Source organism: Salvelinus fontinalis, chromosome 18, assembly GCF_029448725.1.
Source record: "Salvelinus fontinalis isolate EN_2023a chromosome 18, ASM2944872v1, whole genome shotgun sequence".
Classification (NCBI taxonomy): Eukaryota; Metazoa; Chordata; class Actinopteri; order Salmoniformes; family Salmonidae; genus Salvelinus; species Salvelinus fontinalis.
This window is the reverse complement of record NC_074682.1, coordinates 37,852,303-37,863,902: the sequence shown is the minus strand read 5'-3', so window position 1 is coordinate 37,863,902 and position 11,600 is coordinate 37,852,303. Positions and strand designations below refer to the sequence as shown.

The 11,600-nt window shown below is 42.3% G+C and overlaps 1 protein-coding gene across 5 annotated transcripts in view; it reads left to right on the top strand.

Moving 5' to 3' along the window:
• Nucleotides 1-11,600, top strand: part of LOC129815455 (la-related protein 4-like) — a 34,793-nt gene that overhangs the window by 18,389 nt on the left and 4,804 nt on the right. For 3 of the 5 annotated variants that reach the window (XM_055869319.1, XM_055869323.1, XM_055869322.1), the window contains exons 5-16: nucleotides 2,261-2,397; nucleotides 4,167-4,270; nucleotides 4,580-4,690; nucleotides 5,876-5,929; nucleotides 7,790-8,002; nucleotides 8,678-8,784; nucleotides 9,251-9,292; nucleotides 9,930-10,169; nucleotides 10,539-10,590; nucleotides 10,697-10,861; nucleotides 11,052-11,194; nucleotides 11,315-11,510. In XM_055869319.1, the coding sequence (XP_055725294.1) occupies nucleotides 2,261-2,397; nucleotides 4,167-4,270; nucleotides 4,580-4,690; nucleotides 5,876-5,929; nucleotides 7,790-8,002; nucleotides 8,678-8,784; nucleotides 9,251-9,292; nucleotides 9,930-10,169; nucleotides 10,539-10,590; nucleotides 10,697-10,861; nucleotides 11,052-11,194; nucleotides 11,315-11,510 (1,564 nt within the window). The remainder of the gene's footprint in view (nucleotides 1-2,260; nucleotides 2,398-4,166; nucleotides 4,271-4,579; nucleotides 4,691-5,875; nucleotides 5,930-7,789; nucleotides 8,003-8,677; nucleotides 8,785-9,250; nucleotides 9,293-9,929; nucleotides 10,170-10,538; nucleotides 10,591-10,696; nucleotides 10,862-11,051; nucleotides 11,195-11,314; nucleotides 11,511-11,600) is intronic. The other 2 variants (XM_055869320.1, XM_055869321.1) reach the window with 2 other exon arrangements.

Sequence of the window (11,600 nt, the reverse complement as noted above, 5' to 3'; positions counted from 1 at the left end):
CTGGGAGGCTAGCTAGCTAACAATAGCTTGCAATGAATACAACCTTTTGATACAGTTGAGCCAATATCGTATGCACATGTAGCTAGCTTGACATTTTAACTGTAGATGCTTGTGTATGGATTATGATGATTCACAGCAGACTAAAATATTTTCAAAATGATCCTTCCCACTCTACTTCAACCAGACTGCTTTTGCCACAGAAGACAGCACTGTGTCGATACCAGCAGTTGTATTCAGGACAACACTGTTATTGAAAGCTGTAGCTACACTTTGCATGTTGTCCATGATGTTAATATGGGTAAATCTAATGATCTATGGCTCGTTCAAATATCAGTGGTAGCAGGGCCTGCCATTTGACAGAAGCCTTGAGTGACAGAACAGACTCATGAATGTCCCAGTCCCCTCTATCTCAACCAATCATGGCTATGCAAGATTCTGGATTTTCTCCATGACTAAACAGCTTTCTGATTCATGTTTTTATATTCACAATTTACGAGGGGTTTTAATTAGAGGCCGATTAATCGGGGCCCGATTTCAAGTTTTCATAACAATCGGAAATCGGTATTTTTGAGCGCCGATTTGCCTATTATTTTATTCTTTCTTTTTTTACACCTTTATTTCATCTTTATTTAACTAGGCAAGTCAGTTAAGAACACATTCTTATTTTCAATGACGGCCTAGGAACGTTCTGCCTCGACAGATTTTTAACCTTGCCAGCTCGGGGGATCCAATCTTGCAACCTTACAGTTAACTAGTCCAATGCTCTAACACCTGATTACATTGCACTCCACGAGGAGCCTGCCTGTTAGCGAATGCAGTAAGCTACGGTAAGTTGCTAGCTAGCATTAAACTTATTGATTGATTGTTTTTTATAAGATGACTGTCATTGCTCCAATGTGTACTTAACCATAAACATCAATGCCTTTCTTAAAATCAATACACAAGTATATAATTTTAAACCTGCATATTTAGCTAAACGAAATCCAGGTTAGCAGGCAATATTAACCAGGTGAAATTGTGTCATTTCTCTTGCGTTCATTGCACGCAGAGTCAGGGTATATGCAACAGTTTGGGCCGCCTGGCTCTTTGCGAACTAATTTGCCAGAATTTTACGTAATTATGACAACATTGAAGGTTGTGCAATGTAACAAGAATATTTAGACTCATGGATGCCACCCTTTTTAGATAAAATACGGAACGGAATAAACGTTTTGTTTGAGGTGATAGTTTCCGGATTAGTCAAAGGTATATGGTTTAGAGAGAAATAGTCGACGCGTTATAATTCCTGTAATAACTTGCGGCTGAACTTGAAAGGGGTTCCTTCGTTATTTTACCGTTCATGTCTTCCATAGAGAATGTCTTGATCTACTTCAAATAAGGTCTGTGTTTTGGTGCAGGCTTAAACCGCCTCGACGTTTTGATACCCGTGTAAATCTCACTAGGATAAGGTAATATTTTCATAAATCCACTCTACAAAAAAAATTGATCTTCGCTTATATTTAGACAATATTGATCAGAGTTACCTTGTCCTATGGATATCTACACAGTTATAAAATTGGAACGGCGGTGTAAGCCTACACGAAACACAGACCTTGTTTTAAGTGAATCTAAAAATATCCTATGGAATAAATGAAGGAACCGCTTTTCAGATTTTGCTAGAAGGTGTCATGGGAATTATGACTCGCACTTTGGTCGTCAATTCTTACCATGCCCATTATTAAAATAGGATTTCCTGCATATAGAAATGACAGTTTTTGTTTTCAACATTCATCACAGGTAACTTAAACTATTTTTATTCAGACAGTTGAGAGTATTTGTCTCCTAAGCAGACTCTTCAGTATCATTGTCACTTCAGAGCTGTGTGTGTATTTATGTATTATATTAAGTTAAATAAAAGTGTTCATTGTTCATTCAGTATTGTTGCAATTGTCATTACATCACACAAAAATGTGTGTGTGTATGATATATATATATATATAAACTATTTTTTATAAATCGACCGATTAATCGGTATCGGCGTTGAAAAATCATAATCGGTCGACCTCTAGTTTTTATTCAGGCACATGAAAGTTCACATGTTTAAAAAATATATGCATTTAGATGGGAATAAAAGGTTTCACTTTCAAATGCTTCTCCTGTGGAGTAGTAAAATGTGTCTTATGCCCAGCTTCAATAATTGGGGCACAAATGTATCTTAGCTCCCCATAGCATGTAACAAACTTGGCTTGTTGGTTTCTCATGCCCTGTTCTCTGTCTTCAGAGAGAATCTGTCCAAGGATCTGTACCTGATGTCCCAGATGGATAGTGATCACTTTGTCCCCATCTGGACCATCGCCAGCATGGAGGGCATCAAGGTCCTCACTACCGACATGGACCTCATCCTGGAGGTACTACGAGGTATGAACAAAAACCCACCTCACCTTTGACCCTGTAGAAGTGGGGAGAACTGTGGAAATAGCCTCCCTGGACAGGCTTGTACTGTAGCATGCTACATGACTGGTCAGAAACAAGCTCAGGTTGCAGGATTTTTACCCAAGCTAAAATCGCTTAGCACAAGTTGTATCCTCATACCAGATGTTGTGTTGACACATGGCTTGGAACGAGATTAGTGGTGGCTAGAACTGCATCGTAAGATTAATTAGTAATAGTATCGAGAAGGATTGTGGTAGTTAAACTTAAAACAATATACTTATTAGTCCCTTCAAAATGACAAAAGACTTATTCCACATTTTTGTTACAGCCTGAATTCCAAATGGATTAAATAGATTTCTCACCCATCTACCCTATAATGACAATTTTTTTTCACATCTATTAAAAATGAAAGGTGTAATTTACATAGGTATTCACACCCCTCAGTCAACACATGTTAGAATCACCTTTTGGCAGTGATTACAGCTGTGAGTCTTTCTGTGTAAGTCTCTAAGAGCTTTGCACAACTAGATTGTACAATATTTGCACATTCTTCGAAAAAATTCTTCGAGCTCTGTCAAGTTGGTTGTCGATCATTGCTAGACAGCCATTTTCAAATCTTCCCATAGATTTAAGTCAAAACTAACTAGGCCACAGGAACATTCATTGTTGTCTTGGTAAGCAACTACAGTGTATATTTGTCCTTATGTTTTAGGTTATTGGCCTGCTGAAAGGTGTATTTGTTTCCCAGTGTCTGTTAGAAAGCAGACTTAACCAGGTTTTCCGCTAGGATATTACCTGTGCCTAGCTCTATTCTGTTTTTGTCCCCCCCCCCAAAAAAAACAACTCCCTAGTCCTTGCCGGTAAAAAGCATACCCATGACACGGTAACGCCACCAACATGCTTGAAAATATGGTACTCAGTGATGTGTTGGGTTTACCCCAAACATAACGCTTTGTATTCAGGACAAAGTTCATTTCTATGGATTTTTTTTTGCACTTTTACTTTAGTTCCTTGTTGCAAATAGGATACATGTTTTGTAATATTTCTATTCTGTACAGGCTTCCTCCTTTTCACTCTGTCATTTAGGTTAGTATTGTGGAGTAACTAGAATGTTGTTGATCCATCCTATTCATCATTGCCTTCTTGGTGAAATCCTTGAACGGTTTCCCTCCTCTCCGGTAACTGAGTTAGGAAGGACGCCTGTATCTTTAGTGGCTGGGTGTATTGATACGCCATCCAAAGCATAATTTATAACTTCACCATGCTCAAAGGGATATTCAATATCTGCTTTTTTCTTCCCCCCCCATCAATGGGTGCCCTTTTGTGAGGCATTTAAAAACCTCCCTGGTCTTTTGGTTGAATTTGTGCTTGAAATTCACTACTCGACTGAGGGATCTTGCAGATCATTGTATGTGGGGTACAGAGGTGTGTGTAGGCCAGTGACACAATCTAAATTTCATCAATTTTAAATTCAGGCTGTAACACAACAAAATGTGGGAAAAGTCGAGGGGTGTGGATACTTTCTGAATGCACTGTCATAGTAGTAATGGGAGCAGCATTAAGTAGGTGAGAAACATGATCCATGTTAAAGTTGAGTGAGGTTTTTCAAGCACTTTGGGCTAGGTATGCCATGAACCTGGCTTTGGGAGCAAACTCACTCAAATGAGAGCAAATAATCCTCACTGAGTCATTATTTGAAAAGGCGCTAGTAAATTTCATGTAATGTTGATATCTTTTTGTGTGTGTGGTTTCAGCCTCGCCCGTGGTGCAAGTTGACGAGATGGGGGAAAAGGTTCGGCCCAATCACAAGCGCTGCATCATCATTCTGAGGGAGGTGCCAGAGACCACACCTGTAGAGGTAACAAAATTTAGAATGCGCTTTTTTGTGTTTGAACGGTTTTTCCGGTTTACCTTCTATGTAGCCCACTGCCCTAGCACTACACAGCTGATTAAAATAACCAAGTAATCATCAAGCTTTGATTATTTGAATAATCTGTGTAGTACTTGGGCAAAAAAACTAAAAATGCACCCCTTGGGGTCACTAGGACCGAGTTTGGGAAACGTTGGTGTAGCAATTTGCTCATTACATGTGAAGAATATGATTTATTTTGTTGTAGAACCTTTCTTATAGAGTTATAACACCCTCATCTTCTTTCTCTTTCCTCAGGAAGTGGAGGCCCTCTTTAAGAATGAAAACTGTCCCAAGGTGATGAGTGTTGAATTTGCGGCCAACAACAACTGGTACATCACATTCAAGTCGGACACCGATGCACAGCAGGTAGCGTTGCACATTCCACACTCTGTAGTCAGTCAGTGAAAATGTCCTTATTCAAAGTTCACTGCGCATGTTTTTTGCTATTTGTGTCTTCTGATATTGTATAAATGTAATTTCCTATTCGTTAGGCCAATCAAACCAACACAGTTCTGTTGATTGATCTATACTGAACAAAAATATAAATGCAACGTGTAAAGTGTTGGTCTCAGACATTTTCCTTACGCACTTAAAGCTTATTCGTCTCAAACTTGTTTACATCCCTGTTAGTATGCATTTCTCCTTTGCAAAGATAATCTATCCACCTGACGGGTGTGGCTCATCAAGAAACTGATTACACAGCATGGTCATTACACAGGTGTACCTTGTGCTGGGGACAGTAAAAGGCCACTCTAAAATGTGCAGTTTTGGCACCCAACACAATGCCACATGTCTCATGTTTTGAGGGAGTGTGGAATTGACATGCTGACTGCAGGAATGTCCCCTAGTGCTCTTGCCAGAGAATTGAATGTTCATTTCTCTACCATAAGCTGCCTCCTACGTCGTTTTAGAGAATTTGCCAGTACGTCCAACTGGCCTTGTAACTGCAGACCACGTGTAGCCACACCAGCCCAGGACTTCCACATCCGGTTTCTTCACCTGTAGGATCATCTGAAACAGGTCACACGGACAGCTGATGAAACTAATATTTCTGTCTGTAATAAAACTGATTTTGATTAGCTGGGCCTGGCTCCCCAGTGGGGGAGTTCCACGCATGGCTGCGCCCCTGCCCAGTCATGGGAAATCTGTAGTTTAGGGCCTAATGAATTTATTTCAATTGACTGATTCTTCCGTATGAACTGTAACTCAGTAAAATCTTTGAAATTGTTCCATGTTTATTTTTTGTTCAGTGTAGTTTACCAGCATAGTCAAAAGCTGCATTTACACAGGTAGTCCATTCTGATATTTTTTCACCAACTAGATCAGCTCTTGAAAAAGATCTGATTTGATTGGTTCAAAGACAAATGAACTGGCAGGCCCCTGGTTCGTTGTTACTTGGAGGCTCTGTTCTGTTTGTGGGGTTGATGCTGCTATGTCTGCAAGTTGTATATAAAATAAAAGCTATTTAGACATGTAATCATATCTCCTACTACATGTGAAAGGGGATTGTCCAGCTCTCTCACAGTACTTTGTTTTTTCTCTCTTCCTCAGGCCCACAGATATCTAAGGGAAGAAGTGAAAACGTTTCAGGGAAAACCCATCATGGTGAGTACATGTACTGTTCCTTTCTCATGTGAGACATGCTGCTTTTCTATTAAGTGATTTCAGTGCCAACAGAAAATGTATTTGAATTCAATATTTCTGAAGTTGTTGAATATTTTTGCATTTGTAATGCACAAATTGAGTTCATAAGTTTAACTTGTATTTCATGATTTGAAACTGAATTTAATGAATATTGCGTTCAGTTTTAAAATTCAATGTAAATGTCATTGAATATTTTTAATTCTATATTTATATATTTCGTTTCAATATGGTTAATATTGCATTCATTGTTTGTGTATAAAGTTTACAAACTATAATTCAAAGTTGACAAGTTTCATATTCAGTTTTGCTATTTGGCGTGAATCATTAATTTTCTTCCAATGAATTTATTCTAGCGTTTGGGTTATATGCCATTATGACCCCATTCCTGGCAGCTACGACTCTCTGGAACATCGTCGTTCTGTTCCCCTCTATGGACACATTAGAAGGGAGTGTGACAAAAACAGCAATTTGGCCCCCATTACAATTTAGTTGAGTAGCCCTGTCATAGACCTTAAGGATAGCGTTTCCACTCCCTAATAAATCTTGCTCTTATGACTGACTGGGTGTGAACCAGGTCTCCTGCACAGTACAAGACACTGTTAGCCAACTTAACTAAAGCCCATAAGGATGAGTACAGGAAGCTAACAAGTCTCCAGCAAGGTTACTCATCAAAAGAGAGAGGACATTGGTTACATTTCACCCACCTTTGACCTCCTACTCAGACATCACGGCACCAATATAGCTGACGGGGTTCACTCAATTCAGTTTCAAATCATGAAATAAAAGTTCTGTCTATGAATTCTATGATTCAATGTGTGCATTACAAATAAAATAAAAATAATTCTGTTGAGAATTCTGTTGCTCCATACGTTTAGATTTTGTTCGGTCAAGGGGGAGGCAATGCTTAACATTAGTCAACTGTATAACTCTGAGATCAGATGATAGGAGTGGGGGGGAAGCAGCGCTGTGTGGACTACCTCAGTCAGACTGTTTTGGAGTCAGCTGTTATGCGGTCAGGTCAGTGACTTGTAAAGGGGGTGGCTGTCTTGTTGGGAGCACGTGGCTGAGCTGTGGCTGCACTCCAGCAAGGTCACCTTGCGTTTGTGCCTACATAAGCGTCTGATAAGGAAAGAGTAACTCCAGCCAGCAGTCTCTCTGTCTCGTTCTAAACTGGTCTGAACTCAATCGCCAGTCATCTCCCCCATTCAAGATGTTATGACATTGTCCACATTTCATTCAACCACTCTTCTTTAGCAGTAGTTGATGATTGCCAGAATTGTCGTTAAATGTAACTGGCATAACGCATTCAGGCTCAATTTAAAATGGTTATCATTAAGATTGCTAACAATGTGAATTTGATTGGTGTGCTAAATCGAGTAGCTTAATGCCTCAAACTCCAGAACTATGATTTGACTTGCATGATGTTTTAAGGCTGGAAAAAGCGGTACCCCCGGTGGTGATCAGTGATGATCAGCTTGGAAGGACCCAGGAGCACTGTGGCTGTGGAGGGCTCTCTTCATCTCTAAATCGCTACCCTCTCCTCCTCTAACTTTCCCTCCCTTTTTCATCCTCCCTCTTCATCGTCCTCTCCCTCCCTCCGTCAGCACAGTGTGATTGACCTAATGACCGTGAGATTATGAGATCTGAGGGGAACACGGAGCGTGGCCTCTTCTCTCTGTGAATGGCAGTGTGGGGAGACGATGTGTAGGCTATGTAATATCAATTTGTTTATTCTACTGTGCATTGTGTTAACATGTCGCGTTCATAATCTCCATTTCCAGTCCTTTACACATCTTCCTGTCGCTCTCTTGCTCTGTCCAGGCTCGTATCAAGGCCATCAACACTTTCTTTGCGAAGAATGGCTACCGTAGTGTACCGAACTCCAGTGTGTACAGCCAGCAGGGCCAGTCCCAGTACAACTCAACACACCTCTACATGCAGCAGGTGTTCAGCCCCCAGCAGCAGTACCCACTCTACCCCCTGGTGCCCCCCACCTGGAACCCATCGCCTGCCCCTTACTTCCAGACCCCGCTGGTGAGGCCCACATGATTGTTTCCTGTTGTAACTCGTATTGAATTAGATTTGGTTAGAAGTACTTTTGTTCATTCCTAGGAGGACCAACCCCATTCCAGAGTGTGTGTTGGTTGTCATGGGTACAGAAGTGTTGGGTGTACCTGTAGGTACTCAAGTTTCAGATGTAATTGTATGACCATTCTAAACAAAACATTTTTGGACATGATTCAAATTATTATTTTTTTCTTCAAATTGCTCCTATAAATACAAACCTCTGAACCTAATGATGACATAACCATGCACATAGAGGGGGTTCAGGCTGGGAGACAAACCACTCTGGGTTCATATATGCCCTCAAATCCTCCTTTTGTTCTCCTTCCCCTTATTTTACCCTTCTCCCCAATGTGTTATATTTCCACAGTCGACACCAGTGAGCGATAAGATTATGAGATCTGATGATCTGGGTAGGTGATTTAGGAATGGTGGACGTCATCCTCAACATGTCCTGTTCAGACCCATATGAATTTACCTTGCGTCAGCTGTAACACACATCCTTCACATTGCGCTCTGGGGTCAGAGGGGGCATGACATTTAGTAATGTATCACTGTCAGGATCAGCTAATCTTGTAAGAGCTGTGTCATAGAAAACTGAGGTGATTTGACTGGCGGCCATTTTGTTTTCTGCTTTTCCTCCAGGCCCCGTTCCCCAACAGTGGCTTTGTGAACGGCTTCAGCACCCCTGGGAACTACAAGACTGGCACCAGTCCCTTGGGCCTCGGACGACCGCCCTTCAACAGAAACCGGTACGTGTTTTCTCTCAGGGCAAGAACCCCCATCCGGCTCCATCAGAAGGCTTTATTAGATGGCTTTGACCCAATGATGACATATTGATGCGCATAGAGGTGCTTCAAGCTAAGTGATGAAGACTTTGGGGTTTTCCTTTCTTTCTCCTCTATCTCTATCTATCCCCCCCAAAGTCACTAGTCTCTACACTTGACCCGATGAGCGTTAAGATTATGAGATCTGAGGGTTCAAATGTCTTATTTGGCCGTCCAAAGTGGTCCAGTGAATTCATCCACAGCCTTGCAACATTAGATTCTGTTTAAAAAAGCCAGTTTGACTAGCACCAGGATGGTTGTTGTAATTGGTCACACTGTAATTTAGTGCACATATGGTATTTATGTTCATCAACAAAGCAAGACCATTTTTTGTATTTTTGGGCTCTGATGTAAATAACCGGTTGTCTCTTACTCCCCCTCTGTCCCACAGTGTCCCCCTCTATTCTAGAAAGAATGTAATCAATGCCTTCAGGTATAAATGATCAGATATCAATCATGTCATCAATTAATGCTACCTTCATTTCATCCAGTCTCATTCTAAAACATACACGTTAGCAAGCTACGACGTTAATGCCGATTTTTAAACCATCTATGTAATGCTACAGTGGGGTGTCCTTGGGAACTGTGGTGAATGGCAACCCTCAACTGATATTTTAGATGGCTAGCGTAACTGACAAATGACGCTATGATCAAATTTTATTGGTCACATGCAGATGATATTGCTGGTGTAGTGAAATGGTTGTGTTCCTAGCTCCAACAGTGTAGTAGTATCTAACAATACACTAAAAGTCAAATAATAAAAAAATATATATTCAATTTACATTTGTTGTTTGAATATGGGATCCAGCAAGTTCATTACCATCAGCTTGTGCTGAGCAAACCAAAACCATTCCCTTAGTATTCTATACAGGAGCATATTTACAATCCCCTCCATTTACCATCTTAATGTTTAATGTCCTGTCCTCCTCATCCTCTGCATGAATAATACTGGAACCCCTCCTAGTTGTTTTGTGATCATATCTTTGGACTGAACGATAGATGGCATTTATGCTTGAGCGATTGAGTTCGTTAAGTTGGTATGACTGACTGACTGATCTTCCTTTCCTCAGGAACCACGCGAAGAGCCAGCCCCGGCCATGTGACGAGACCCCTTCTCCCTCTGTTACCCCCGTATCCCCCCTGGTGGATGGCCTGTCGGGCCCCTCCAGCGCTCTTCCTCCCCGGACGGCAGGGGCTCCCCTGGGCAGTACCCCCGAGCATGGCCCTGTGCCCCCCACCCTCAGGGACACCCTGCCACTGGCTGCGGAGGGGATGCCCAATGGAGACCTGGGCATTGCTGGCAGGGGCAGGTCAGTCTGCACAGAGCCCCTTCATACATCCCCACAACCTGCTCATACATGAAATGTGATCATGTCCCTGTTGGGCTTTATCAAATGGCTTTGACCCAGTGATGACAAATCAATGCGCATAGAGGTGCTTCAAGCTAAGTGATAGACTTTTGGGTTTTCCTTTCTTTCACTCCGCTCTCTCTCTCCACAAATCTACCCCCCCCCCCCAAAGTCACTAGTCTCTGCACTTGACCCGATGAGCGGTAAGATTATGAGATCTGAGGGTTCAAACTGGTCTGTCTTGGCCATCCAAAGCCTTCCCAACAGAAACAATTACATGTTTGCTTATGATCATCTCTATGCTGTGTGTAACATGTTTATCTGTTGTAGGAGAGGCAGCTACAGAGGGATGCGGAGGAAGAGAGAGGACGAGAGGATCACGGTCAGTTTTCTGCCATTTAATTTCCTCTATTCCATGTTTAGTGTGGTTTATACCCCCTATCTCACCCACATGGTCAAATGTGTGTCTTCTGTTTTTTGGTGTTCAGAGGCCCATCCCTCTGAGCGAGATAAAGGTTCCACAGCCCAAGTTTGACCTAGCGACCTCCAACTTCCCTCCATTGCCGGGGTGTGTGGTCAGCACGCAGGGAGAGCCCGTGCTAGAGACTCGCATGTCCGATGTGGTTCGAGGCCTCAAGATGACCAGCGACAAGGTGAGGAAAAACCCCATTAGTGGTTTCCCTCCTGACCACTTGATGTGACAGGAAGAAGTGGTCTATAATAACTAGGTCTTGTTTTGTCTGATCCGTCACTTAATCCCAACTCTTACATTCCTCTTACACTGTAGTTAGTCTCTCAGCCAAATGTCATGTCTTTCACCCCTCTTAAGTCAACTATGTCCAGTTCTCTTATTTTCAGCCTGATGTGAATAAGGAGTCTGTGGCCCCTCCTGCTAGTGCCCAAAAAGAGACTGTGAGTGCGCCCAGTCAGCTCGTGCCGGCCCACAAACCCCCCACCCCTCTTGTCGTGGAGCCCCCTGTTCCAAGGTATGGTTTACCTCTGGCTTACGGCTGCAAAGATGTGCTGTGGGGATTTTGATGATCCAACATGATTTCACTGTTGGAAATTAACCTTATTGGTAACCTTTTCCTCTCCTGTCTGTGCAGTGCTGCTCATCCGGTGAAGAAAGTGGAGAAGCCTGAGCCTCATGTCCAAAAGGAGATGGCTCCACCCCCCACACCACCCTCTTCTCTGCCAACCCCCTCACAGCCCGCCGCTGCTACCAAACCCACCCCTACGTCCACCCACAGTCAGTCTATCTCCACGGCAACACCAGTCCCCGCCACTACCACACCTGCACCGGTAAGACTTCACTCACTGCCTGGTGGATTTCACTGGATACATAATGCATTGGATAGAATGTTGTCAGTTAACATATCTGGTTAAAAAGAG